At 38.0% G+C, this 14,727-nt stretch overlaps 1 protein-coding gene across 1 annotated transcript in view; it reads right to left on the reverse strand.

Moving 5' to 3' along the window:
• Nucleotides 1–14,727, reverse strand: part of LOC105471359 (exocyst complex component 4) — an 822,236-nt gene that overhangs the window by 65,935 nt on the left and 741,574 nt on the right. The window contains exon 15 of the mRNA XM_011723811.2: nt 2,915–3,056. Coding sequence (XP_011722113.2) covers nt 2,915–3,056 — 142 coding nt within the window. The remainder of the gene's footprint in view (nt 1–2,914; nt 3,057–14,727) is intronic.

A 14,727-nucleotide genomic window follows, 5' to 3' on the forward strand; every position in this document is an offset into this window, starting at 1 on the left:
GTTTGGTTTCCAACCAGCTAATTCTTAATCACATTTTTACTGAGCACCTAATATACAGCACGATATTAGGTTTCGGGGCCAGCCATCACAATGAATAAGCCACACCTGGAAGAGCTGTTTGATGGTCTCTTCCACAGTCATAACCCCAGAGCACTTAGCAGACAGCTCTATTCTGCGTTATTATACTAGAGTGGCATGAAATCTGTCTTACTCATTTTGTATCATCACTGTGCAAACTGAAAAAAATTGTTAACATGACCGGGACACAGTAAGTGTGTCTACATTCACTATCCGAGCCTTATGTGGCATATTCTGCTAGTTGTATGTACCTTACTTTAAAAGGAACAAAGACGAAATGAAGCACACTTACAAGAAAGCAACCTGAGTGTTGGAACCATGTTATACAAGGAAGTGGGGAAATTTAATTTAAAAAAATCCCATGTTTTGTGTTCTGAGTTAAATTCAAGGAAAGATAATTCTACATCCAGGGCTCTAAAATTCAGTCTTTTAAAATATTCATTATTAAAAATGACGTTTTTCTGTTTTTAGACTAATGTTGAAGAAGATACAGCAACCGGTGTTATAGCACTGTATAGTTTCTTGTAAATTAATGACTAAAGCATGTTCAGTATTAAGAAGAGTATTGCCAAGATGTATCAAAAGGGCAGAAATAGGGGTTAAGGACTTAAAAGATCTTACTCAAATGTGTTACAAATATCCCACTTGGAATTAACTACACATAAGTAGACAATTCTGAATGTAGAACACATATAAGCACACAATCAATAGTATAAATACCAGGAGTTGTGATAGTAACTAATTTGGTATTCCCTTGTTTTCCTTTGTAACTCAGGTAACAGCAGCACTAGAATATTACTTTGTGTTTTTCATTTCCTTCCATCTATTGCATATATTTATTCACAGAAGACACCTGATTTATTTCACTGTCCACTTGTAAATAAAGAGATACCAAATCTGTAAATTATTGTAAAACAAATCAGAAAATATATAGAAAGAGCTTTATTTCTGGACAGATTAATGTGAGAAATAACATCAGGAATAAAGCTGAGTAGCAGATTCTAAATCTGCAATGTTAACTTTTCTTGTTCCACTCACAAGGCTCTCACAAGCAATAAGGAGGTAACTCACTGGGCAATGGTAATGAAGAAGGATAAAAAGCAAGTAGCACACACAAGGAGTCACCATGGAAATAAATTCAAGTTCTAACTGGAGTCCAGACATATTCCCAAGGGTCACCTATCAAACAAAGTCCTATTTACATTTTTAAACCCTAAATCTAGTAAAGACTTCAAATGAAAAGAAAAATAGTCTATCAATGTTAATCATGTTCCAAAGCAATACAGAACAGAATGTGTTACCACACCATGCACTTTCTGGTCCTGATGTTTGGACATTGCTACCTAGTCGTTTAATAAGCATCTCCAACTGAACATCTCTACATGGCAGGCTTGACTGCCGCCATTCTCCTCAACCCTTCTCCTCTCTCAGTCTTTCTCCCCTCAGTTAATGGCACCAGCATCCACACAGTTGCTCTGGCCCCAAACTAGTGGTTTTCCTTGAGTCTTTCCTCTCATTGCACCAGCCCCTGTTTCCAATACAATCTATCAACAAACTTCATTAGCTCTACCTTCAGCATGTGTCCCAAATCCTACACTTCTCATACCTCCACCTCTGTCACCTTGATGCTCAGAGCTGGTCTCAACTGGTCACCCTGCTTCCATTCGTATTTTTCCCTGCAATCCCTTTTCCATACAACAGCCAGAGTGACCTTTAAAAAATGTTAATTAATTGGTATCTCTCCCTTTCTTAAAACCCTTCCATGGCTTCTGTGACATCTGAATGATTCACTTGGTCTGTAAGACCCTGTAATGTGTCAGGCTTCATGACTCCACAGGACTGGGCTCTAGCCTGTCTCCTGTGCCTTATTTTTTCAGTCCTCCCCACCCAGCTTGTTCATCAGCCTACAAGCATATCAGCCTCCTCTCTGCTCTTGAGACAAAAACCAAGCTTGATTTTTGTCTCAAGACCTTTGTTAGTGTACCTCCCTCTGTCTGAAACTCTCTTCCTCCGGGTCTTTGCACAGATGGATCATTCTTGTTACTTTGCCACATTTCTTTTGACCATTTTATCTTAAAGAAAAAAAATCCCATTCCTAGTCAGCCCCAGCCACTCTTGGCAACTGCCCAGTATGCTAGTACTGGGTACATGTAGCTACCAGGCACTTAAAATGTGGCCAGTCCACATTGTGATGTGCTGTAAGTATAAATGGGCACTTTCAAAAGCTTAGCGCAAAGGAAAATGCTGGATACCTCAATCACTTCTGTTGATTGCCTCTTGAAATGCTGTTTTACATATACTGGGTTAACTAAAATATATTAGTATAATTCTTTTACTTCTTTCCGTCTACTTTTTCCAGCATGACTCCCTTCTTGACTAGCAGAGCACTTTAGTAAAAATATGAATCACAATAAAGTCACCACAATAGCAAAGCTACCATATTTTGAGCACTTACTTTGTGTCTGGCATTGTGCTAATTATTATTCCATCTATAAAATCTCTATAAGTTAGGAACTACCGTTTCCATTTTTAAAATAAGGAAACCGTGGTTTGTAAAGTTAATTAACTGGCCAACAATCGCCTAGCCAGCTGATAGTGACATTTCAATCCAGGTGACCTGATTTCATAGACCATGCCAGCTCTGAATTACCACACTCAAAATACACCATGCCCTCAAACAGTCACTGAATATGGCTAAAAATAACTTTCAGCATAAAAAGGGATAACATCAATAATATGAGCCAGAAATTATGGTGATACTCCCTGGAAATAAGTAAGTGATTTATGAACCACAGTGCATTCAAATTGCAAGGTCCTGGGCTTGGCTGTATCATACCTCACTTCCAGATGTAAGACCAGCAAGCAGCGGTCAGCCATATCCTGGAACGATTTGGCAAGTTCACTGAGAGTCTGCATGATCTGCTCTGACACTGGGGGGAGATCCGTGTTTGTGTGGCTGTCTTGAGCAGGAGAAAGCACTGAAAGGTAAGGATAAAACACCAGTCATTTCATTAGATGCCTACAGATTTTTTTGAAATGACATTATTTTGCTGTTCATCTTGTTGTTTTTACTAGTTTGGGTAACACTAGTGTTGGCAGCATTAGAAGTCCAAGACATGATAGACTGTTTCTATATTTGATTACACATAGAAGCTCAGTGGCTTATCTTGAATCAACTCATAGAATAATATTTAGGTTGGTGCAAAAGTAATTGAGGCTTTTGCCATTACTTTCAATGGCAAAAACCCTAATTACTTTTGCACCAACCTACAGAAAGAGAACCTCAGAGCTGGAAGAGGCCTCCACTATCATGTGGCCCAACCACCTGCTCTGTGCCTCCGTCTTCTGTGCACCTTCAAGTGGCTGTCCACATTCTGGTTGCACACTTACACAAAAGCTGGTGAAGGGAAACTTAATACCTTTCGAGGCAGCCTGTTCCATCTCCGAAAGATTTGACCATCTTACATCAAGCCAATATCTGCCTCCATTAACTTCTAATCATTGGCTCTAATTTTACCTAACTTGGCAATCCCACATGTGTCAGTACTACAAGTATTGAAGATACCTCTTTTGGCTTCCCTGAAGTCTTCCCTTTTGTAGGTGGAATGTCCACAGTTCTTTACCCATTCTTCTAATGATTGAATTAAATCATTTTATAATCTCAAAATTTACCTACCAAAACATTCAAATTTTCCTCTATTTCCCTTGAAATGTAGGACTCAGGACAAAACAGAATAAATACTACAGAAAGGGCTGACCAGTCTAGACAGAATGATCAGTTCCCTTTTTCTAGATGCCATGATGCTTTACACTTCCCTAAATTCTGGGAGGTGGAAGTGGTAGTGTGCTATATTCCACTTCAGCTCATATATAGCTTATGGCCAACTAAAAGTCCTAAAAAGGTCCTTCTGGAAAATTTGATAAAGCTACCTTCTATATATTTCCAAACCAATTTATTAAAATATTTAGCACCACTTAGACATTTTCTTCAAAGAAATGCTGAACAAAAATAAAAAACATTTGTTTATCTCTAAACTTCTATTGTATCCCCATTTCCCCACAATTTCTCAAAGATTACCAACCAACAATTTGGTAATCTCATTCAAAGGTTTTCTTAGCTCTCTGGAGCCTCAAAGTTTGGCTTTAAGTCCTGGCTCCAACATTTCCTTTATGTGACCAAGAGCTAATTATTCAAATTTTCTCTGCCTTATTCTTTTATTTTGTAAAGTGAGGGTAATAGTATCTATATCACGGGGTTAAATGAATTAATGTAGGTGAAACACTTAGAATAACAACGTATAAAACTTAATATAAGCAAGAAACATAAGCAATCATTATTCTTCTTTAGCAAGTGATTTTTTCAGGTTAGGTCTTTGATTTATTACAGCAACAGTAGACTTACAAAATAATTCCATCCATCCTTATTCAATTTCTGATATGTTTGGCTTTTCTGTATGAAAATCCTTCTCTTTTTCAGAGAGTCCTTTGGAAGAAAGAGGCGCTCTGGACTTAGGGAACATGGGAATTGGTGAGGCATCACTAACTCAGAAGGTCATTCACCTTATAGGGTAGAGAGCCAACGTCTTGCTATAGTGTGTAGTGTCTGCACTTATGACCTTTCAGCACTGTATCCATTCCTAAACTTTGCTAAGTCCAGAAAACGGCTTGGATAGACAATCCAGGCTTATAATATGTAAGGCTAAGTTCTCCTCTGTGGAACAAGATCGTAATAAGTAAAAATAACATGGCAAACATGAAAAAAAAAAAAAAAGAATGTTGTTCAAGGGAACTGATGGGTGAGGAGGAAGGGAATGTAGCAATGCAGATTTTAAATTATTGCCAGCCTTGGTATCATTCTAGATGTTTACTAACTTGATCTGCTGAAGCTTAGATGTATGACATTGCATCTCTTCTCTAACGTTAGCATTAATCATGTTGTTTGATTGCAAGGCAAGGTCACTGCTTTTGCAATGTTTTCATGGAACAGGCTAGAGGAAAGCAACTATACAACTGTAATATTTAAAAACATTTCAGGGCTTTTCAGCCCTTCAATTCCTCTATGGGGTGACAGTGACTATAGCATGGAGAGTTATCTTGTATCAATGAGAAGAGGCAGAAATTGGACTTTGAAGTCTCACTCCTAGTCTGAGGTCCAAAGATATACTCATCAACCAAATTCCATCAAAGGCATTCTGGACAAATCCCGCCAAGAAACTTTAAAAATTCCCCTTTCCTATTTTATAAATATGTAATTTTATCATGTGGCAATTAACCACTGTCAAATTACAAATTAAGAAATATCTAAGTTGAGTAAGTCTATGGCAGATTAGCTGCTGAGGTAAAACTTAGAATGAGTGAGGTAAAAAGTAGTTTCAGGTAACAGCACACTGTACATTTCTCTTGACTGTAATCTATGGCAAAAATGTAACATTTTATTAAAGTAACATGAAAAATTATGCCCAGAGCTCTACTAGAAAGCTGGCTTGTGAGCTCCTCAGGGCTTACTGAAATTTACACAGTTTTCTTAACAAGAAGGAATATACTGAGCAAAGAAATACTAAGCATGGCAAACAAAGACAACACAAAAGCCATTAACTAGATCTTCAGTGTCAAATGAAAATCTATAAAAAAGCAATGCTAACACAATCTGCTTGGGAGGTTACAGTTAAGGTATGAGATTACTAGACACACACACACACACACACACACACACACACACACACACACACCCTCGTACATACCCTTTAAGAGGCTACATTGTATATTTATCTCCAGTATTGCTCTTCATATCAGCAGAGACCACACATATTGGACTTTAAATATGTTAGTGCTTGATCGCTTTACGAAGATATGCACTCTGAGCTGTTTTTCTAATACTAGGGATGGGTGACATCAGATCATTCTTAGTATCTTTGTTCCTCCTATGACCACTGCATAAAGCATGCCATCTTTTATTTTTGTTTTACTTTAAGTTTACTTTAAGTTCTGGGATACATGTGCTGAACGTGCAGGTTTGTTACATAGGTATACATGTGCCATGGTGGTTTGCTGCACCTATCAACCCGTCATCTAGATTTTAAGCCTCCACATGCATTAGGTATTTCTCCCAATGCTCTCCCTTCCCTTGCCCTCCTCCCCTCGACAGGCATGGCACATATACGCCACAGAATACTACGCAGCCATAAAAAAGAATGAGTTCATGTCCTTTGCAGGGACATCAACGAAGCTGGAAACCATCATCCTTAGCAAACTAACACAGTAACATAAAACCAAATACCTCATGTTCTCACTCAGAAGTGGGAGTTGAACAATGAGAACACATGGACACAGGGAGGGGAACATCATAAAGCATGAATCTTTAAGTCGCCTAGTTAGCTGTTTGTGGCAGGATGATTTTGGCTTTCTGTACTACATAAACATTATTCCATAAAAGGAAGCCGAACATTGGTCTTTGGAGCAGACACTGCTTTTTTGGTGAACCAGCAGCTACTTCCAATTTCATTCTCTCCTTTGCTCACTCCACTACAGATTCTGGAAAGCTAAATATTTATAATCCCAGCCCTGTTTGTTGCTAGAGGTGACCATGTATCATATCTGTCCACTGGCCCCCTAAGTAGAGTCTTTTGTGGCTATTGGGAAGTCTTTTGTTTTCCCTGATAAAAGGAGAATTGAGGCTGGTGCCACCACTTGCTCCCACTTTCCCCACTTTTCTGATTTGACTGAAGTACCTGAAGTTGCATCACCTTGCTATTGAGAGGAAAAGACCAAGAATCAGAGAGGTGCTGGACTAAGTATTGTTGAACCATTGGCCAAAAGAAGCTATTGCTTGACTTCAGACTTTTTGCTATATTAGAAAAACAAACACCTCTTTAAATCACTGCAAATCAAAAAAAAATTAATAACTTGCTACAAAATTAAATCCTGTTTTCAGCCTCTGAAATTTTAAATTCTAATATCATATTCTCAGATCAAAAACTTTTCTTCTTTCAACTCTCTCCCACCCTCATTTCCATTATAACTTTAATGCTGTAATCCCCTCATTTTCTCCTGGTAGAAAAAGTCCCTCTTAGGACCCTCAGCATGAATTGCATGGTTGATCCCCTGAGCTACTCTTTGACCATAAACCTCAACTCCCTTGAATACTTTTCTTTCACTATAATTGCCCTAAAACTCACGTAACATTGAGCCAATTCTACAACTCATAATTTGACAGGAAAACAAAAGAACATATTGTTCACTGATACCAAAACTAGACAAAGCGAAACAACAAAAAAGAAAACTACAGGCCAATATCCCTGATGAATATAAATGCAAAAATCCTCAACAAAGTGCTAGCAAATAGAATTTGACAACACATTAAAAATATCATTCACAGTGATCAAGTGGGATTCATCCTAGGGATGAAAAGATGGTTCAACATATGCAAATCAATAAATGTGATATATCACATCAACAGAATAAAGGACAAAAATCATATGATCATTTCAATAGATGCCAGAAAAAGCTCTTGATAAAATTCAACATCCCTTCATGATCAAAACTCTCAAGAAACTGGGTATAGAAGGAACATAACATAACTCAACATGATAAAGGCCATCTATGACAGGCCCAGAGCTAGTATCATACTGAATGGGGAAAAATTGAAAGCCTTACACTAAGTTCTGGAATAAGACAATAATGCCCACTTTCACCACTTTTATTCAACAAAGTACTGGAATCCTAGCTAGAGCAATTAGGTAAGATAAAGAAAGAAACAGCATCCAAGCTAGAAAGGAAGAAATCAAATTATCCTTGTTTGCAAATGACATGATCTTATATTTAGAAAATTCTAAAGACTCCACCCAAAAACTCTTAGGACAGGTAAATGAATTTAGTACAGTTGCAGGATACAAAATCCACATACAAAAATCAGTCCGGGCACGGTGGCCCATGCCTGGAATCCCAGCACTTTGGGAGCCCGAGGCGTGCAGATCACTTGAGACCAGGGGTTAGAGACCAACCTGGCTAACAAGGTGAAACACTGTCTTTACTAAAAATATAAAAATTATCCAGGCATGGTGGCAGGTGCCTGTAATCTCAGCTACTCAGGAGGCTGAGGTGGGAGGATCACTTGAGCCTGGGAGGCAGAGGTTGTGGTGAGCCAAGATTGCATCACTGCATTCTAGCCTGGGCAACAGCACTAGACCCTGTATCAAAAAAACAAAACAAAATAAAAATCCAGTAGCATTTCTAGATGCTAACAGCAATCGATCCACCAAAGAAATCAAGAAAAAAATCCAATTTACAATAAGAAAAACCTAGGAATAAATTTAATCAAAGTAAAAGACAACTACAAGGAAAACTATAAATCACTGATGAAAGAAATTGAAGACACACACACAAAATGGAAAGATATCTACACTCCTGGATTGAAACAATTAATATTATTGAAATGTCTGTAGTACCCAAAGCAACCTACAGATTCAATGTAATCCCTATCAAAATACCAATGACGTTCTTCACAGAAATAGAAAGAAAAAATCATAAAATTCAAATGGAACCACAAACAACCCAGAATAGTTAAAGCAATCCTGAGCAAAAAGAAGAAAGCTGAAGGCATCACACTACTTTGATTTCAAATTGCACTACAAAGCTATGGTAACCCAAACAGCATGGTATTGGCATAAAAAACAGACACACAGACCAATGAAACAGAATAGAGAACCCAGAAGTAAACTCACACACTTAACAGCCAATTCATTTTGACAAAGGCACCAAGAACACACATTAGGGAAAAGACAGTTTCTTTAATAAATGGCACTGGGAAAACTGGCTATCTGTATGCCTAAGAATGAAACTAGATGCTCATTTTTTAACTAATTAAAAAACAACTGAAAATAGATTAAAGATTTAAATGTAAGACCTAAAAACTATGAAACTACTAGAAAAAAGTATTGGAGAAATGCTACAGGACATTGGTATGAGCAAAGATTTTTGGGTAAGACCTCAAAAGTGCAGGCAACAAAAGCAAAAATAAACAAATGGGATTATACCAAGCCAAAAAAGCTTCTACAAAGCAAAGGAAACAATCAACAAAGTGAAGAGACAACCTATATAATAAAGCAAATTATTTTCCAACTATATACCTGGCAAGGGATTAATAACCAGAATATATAAGGGACTCAAACAGCTTCAATAGCAAAAACAAAAACAAAAACAAAAAATAAACAATCTGATTTTAAAAATGGGCAAAAGACCTGAATAGACATTTCTCAAAAGAAGACATACAAATGGCCAACAGGTATATGAAAAAAAAATGCTTAACATCACTAATCATTAGGGAACTGCAAATCAAAACCACAATGGGGCATCATTTCACACCAGTGAGAATGACTATTATAAAAAAGTCAAAACAAAGCTAGTGAGGATGCGGAGAAAGAAGAACGCTCATACATTGCTGGTGGGAATGTAAATTAGTACAACCATTATGGAAAACAGCATCGAGTTTCCTCAAAAACTAAAAATAGTACTACTATATGAGCCAGCAATCTCACTGCTGGGTATATCCAAAAGAGAGGAAATCAGTGTATCAAAGAGATACCTGCACTCCCATGTTTATTACAGCACTATTTACCATAGCCAAAATACGGAACTAGTCTAAATATTCACCAACTGATGAATGGAGGAAGAAAATGTGGTAGATATACACAATGGAATATTATTCACCCATAAAAAGAATAAAATCCTGGCAGGGCGCGGTAGCTCATGCCTGTAATCCCAGCACTTCAGGAGGTCGAGGCGGGTGGATCATGAGGTCAGGAGTTCAAGACCAGCCTGGCCAACATGGTGAAACACTGTCTCTATTAAAAATACAAAAATTAGCTGGGCATGGTGGCAAGTGGCTGTAATCCTAGCTATTCAGGAGGCTAAAGCAGGAGAATTGCTTGAACCAGGACCCAGGAGGTGGAGGATGCAGTGAGCCGAGATTGCATCACTAGGCTATAGAGTGAGATTCCATCTTAAAAAAAAAAAAAAAAAAAAAAAAAAGAATAAAATCTTGTCAGTCAAGCAACATGGATGGAACTGAAGGTCATCATGTTAAGTGAAATAAGCTAGCATAGAAAGACAAATATCACACATTCTCACTCGAATGTGGGACCTGAACAGGGAATTTCAAGGAGGCTGAATGGTGATTACCAGAGGCTGAGAAAAAAAAGGGGGTGGAGGGGGAGAGGAAAGTTAGTTAATGGGCACAAAAATACACTTAGGAGACACAAGTTCTAGTATTTGATAGTACCATAGGGTAAGTGTACTTAACAATAATTTATTGTATACTTCACAATAGATGGAAGAGAATTGTAATGTTCTCAACATAAAGAAAAGATAAATGTTTGAGGTGAGGGATATCCCAGTCACCTGGATTTGATCATTACACATTGTATACATTTATCAAAATATCACATGTACCCCCCAAATATGTACAGCTATAATATATTAATTTAAAAAGACAAAAATGTATAGATTGTTGCCACTAAAATGTTCTGGATTTTAATTTCAAAAAAAGCTTTCAGGACCACTTGCCAATCCTTTCCCTGGTGCTTGGCTAGCTCCTTCCCTTTCTCAGCAACTTTTCCAGGTTCACGCTGTTCTCCTCAGGCCCTTTGTACTACCTGCTCCCTATTAGTCCTCAACAAAGACGTCAAAAGAATCTTAGCACTGACTTTCTCCAGTCCCACCTCCTATTAACGATTCAGTGTGCCACAATCTGACTCTGCCCTCACCTTTTTATTCAAAACTTTTCTGGTAATAGCCATCGATGATACTGTAATTGCCAAATCTACTGGCTGCTCTTCAGTCCTCATCTCATGCAGGCTCTCTGCTATCTCTGAATTCACTGGCCCTTTACTTCTTGAAATCATCTTCTTTTGGCTTATGTGGCGTACTCTTCTGGGTGTTGTTTTCTCCCTGTGGCATTTCTTCCATAGTTTCCTTCACTGAATCCCCTTCCTTTAGTCCGTCCACAATGCCGGTGTTTCTGGGGACTTTTTCTTCTAGTGGTCTTCCTTACTTGCCAATATGCTCTGAGTGAGCTCATCCCTTTTCATTGTTTGCACTATTATCCATGAAATGATGACTCCTAAATCTTATTTGATTAATGATTTGCAAGACATTGCTACCTGTATATCCCATAGGCATCTCAAATGCAATGTGTTCAAAACTAAACTCATTATCTTTCTTTAGCATCTGTTCTCTATCCTGAATTCTCTTTTTATAGGTGATACATCAATCTGGGAGTCCAAACTGCAAACATGAGTTTTTTTTTGACTTTCTCCAGAAAAGACTAATTTCTACCAATTTTATTTACAAATATTTTCTTAATATTTATTTTTTCTTTTCTGTATCTACTGCCACTTTCTTGGTTTGGACCCCATCTCTTCCATGGACTACTGCAATAGTTTCCCGACTGGTGTCTCTATTTCTTACCTGGCCCCCTTTTATCTAATTAAATATGAGTTAGATAAAATTATTTACCCAAAACACAAATTTGACTATGTTAATTTCTTGTATAAATAACATCAGTGTTTCCCACTGCTTATATGATCAAGTCTAAGCTCCTTAGCAAGGCTTTCCAAGATTTTTTATTTCTGTCCAACCCTCCAGATTTTCTCCATCTCTCCATTCCTTTTTTCTCTCCAGCATATCCCCTCTCCAACCCTGGCCCTTTGATTTACCACCCTTTTAAAGCAAATTTCCTAAATATATCATGCTGTCTCATGATTCTACGCCTTTGATGGCTCTTACTCCTCTTACAAAACTATTTATGCCTTGTCTGGCTTAGAAAGTCTTTTCTGATTCCCCAGGAAGGGTCAGTGGCTCTTCTGGATGTTCCCCCACCCCTCTCAATTCTAGAAGTTATATTCCATTAACTATGTCTCCCTTCCGGATCATTAACTACTTCAGTGAAAGAATTATGTATTATATGTATTTTCCCCCGTTCAAGGCCAGCAGAATAACTAGAGGCATTACAGAAGCTCAATCAATGCCTTTTTAATTAAACTGACCAATGCAATATGACAAAGAACATAACAACAGATTGTTAAAGAAAGATCAGAAAAAAGAAGAAACAACTTGCCATTTACTACTCAAAATTTCTCCTTAGTTTTTCTGAGTATAATCTAGAGAGAGAGTAGGGATGGGGAAGTAGTTCATTATAGCTGGTTTCTGGGGATTCAGGAATCTAACAGAAATATAGTTTAAAGCAATTCTGGTGAATCCCTATACCCCAAGTTCTTTCCCTATAAATCATGCTGCTGTTAGAAGCCACTTTAATTTCATGAGTTGTCAGTGCGCTTTGCTGCATCCACGACTTGGGGTCTCTCTTTACTATTGACATAAAAATGCCTGGCATTAAATACCCAGCATCTATCAAGGAAAGCCAACATACGAACTGTCATCGAGAAGTAATCAGACTAGGACATTAGGATGTCTCAAGTGGTTCCACATCCTAATATTAACCAGACTGAAATCTGTTTAGGTCTTAAAATTAGTTAAAATTGGACTCATTCAGACCCAGCAGAGCATCTGCTTTCAAGGATGCAGCTGCTACACTTTCAATGGCAACTTACTGTGACTTCTTTAATTGATTCATATGAGGATGTCCTTGTGCATCTGCAATATTATCTAAAATTGTTCCAGTATTAGCTTAGACTGGTATCAGCTGTCAGGAAAGCGAGAAAATGAAAAGGGAAACATGGTTATCTCGGCAGGAAAGGAAAGGTTAACACTGTGAATTCAAACTTTTTAGAAGATAGAAAAAGACAGTGAAGAATGATCCCATGAGATTTTCTCACTGAAAACATTTTAGAAGATCAAATTTTAGTATAATAATGATTTCCGAATCCTCTTCCTATTTGTACAGAGGTGAAAGACACCACACAGTTTTCTACTCTAACTTGGGGTAAAATAAGTTCGTTCCTTCTTTTCTTCTTCCTTCCTCTCTCTCTCCCCTCTTCCCTCCTTTCTTTCTCTCCTTCCTTCCTTCCTCTTCCTGCCCTATCTTTTCTCCCTCCCTCCCTCCCTTCCTTTTTCTCTCTCTCACTTTTTCCTTCTTTTTAAGACAGCAATCCTCCCACCTCATCTCCCAAGTAGCTGGGATTATAGGCGAGCATCACCACGCCTGGCTAATTTTTTAATTCTTTTGTACAGAAAGAGTCTGGCTATGTTGCCTAGGCTGGTCTCAAACTCTTGGGCTCAAATGATTTTCTCACCTCAGCTTCCCAAAGTGCTGGGATTACAGTGTGAGGAACCTTGCCCAGCCTCAAAATATTTAATTTTTAATCTTCAGTTTTCCTATTTAGAAAACTATTAATAGTACCTTCCTAACTCCTATAGCAATATGTGACTAGGTCTTAAGACAACTCTGAAATCCTTTGATGTTGTTGCCTGGACAAAACTAAATACTTAAAAAAAAATAGGAATGCTCATTAGGTCTGTGATATTAAGAATTCACAGGGCCTACAAAGTCAATGGGGGACAGTGACAGGACCCCTTCATCTAACTTCTTTCCTCTCCTTAAATGCCTAAGGGATATGCTGCTATCACGCCTAACACTGGGGTCACATTTGAGTGTCAGACACCATAATACTCCAGCTCCAAGCTAGAGATTTAATGCCAGCTAATTCTACTCCCAGTCTTCATAATTTCTCTGTACTACTGTCCCTGCATTTTATTTATTGCCTTGAATTATTTGGAAACCTATACAAACTAATCTTTCCTTACCCCAGTGCTTTGTACACTGTAGGCACTAAATACGTGTTTAAGAAATAAATTATGTACTTATGAAGCCTACTGGCTTTTGGAACGGAGGGGTGATCTTCACATGCTAAAGTAACTTTGAACTTTCTTGGAATAGAGATGTCCCTTTTTCTTGAACTAAGTCATTACACCAAACTAAAATTTCATGGTAACTGTTTTTGATCACTCTTCCCTGAGTCCCATTTTCCAAAGCTACTACTCTTTTCCCAACAGTACTTGGCTTCTGCCACTATTAGCAATTCATGTATTTACTTGTTCGTTCCCATCTTCCAAACCATCTATAATCTAGTTTTAAGTTCTTTTGCTATGTTTCTACATCAGGATGGGCCTTATCTAAGAAACATGTTTGGAAAGTTCTCTTCATTTTGCTTCCTATTTCAGAAACAATAGTTCTTCTGCCTCCAAATAATAACTACCTCTTTTCACGGACCCCAGATATTTTAGGTTTGAACTACTAATAGCAAAATAAATTGATTTTGAAAACCACCATGCTCATTGATGCTGTTCCTTCTGATTGCACAGGATGGGGACATAATGCACATTAGTCAGATTAGGTCCTAAGCATGCATACACGTGTGTATAGCCAGCAGTGGAAATAAAGCCTACGCTCTGAGGCACAACATGCAACCAATGAATCCTTTCACATCTCGATTAAGGAGCAATCATTCCCTGCCTTTTCACTGCTCTCTCTCTTTTGCCCACTTTTACAGGAAGGGCAGATGAAAGGGATTTATTAAGAACTGGGATGGAGAAAAGTGAAAGAAATCATCAGGAAGGATAAAAGGGATAAGAATGAGGGGAACTGGAGGATCGGCGGAAGGTGTCTTAATTATGTGCTTTTCTATGGTCTAGTCA

Source organism: Macaca nemestrina, chromosome 4 (assembly GCF_043159975.1).
Source record: "Macaca nemestrina isolate mMacNem1 chromosome 4, mMacNem.hap1, whole genome shotgun sequence".
Taxonomy (NCBI): Eukaryota; Metazoa; Chordata; class Mammalia; order Primates; family Cercopithecidae; genus Macaca; species Macaca nemestrina.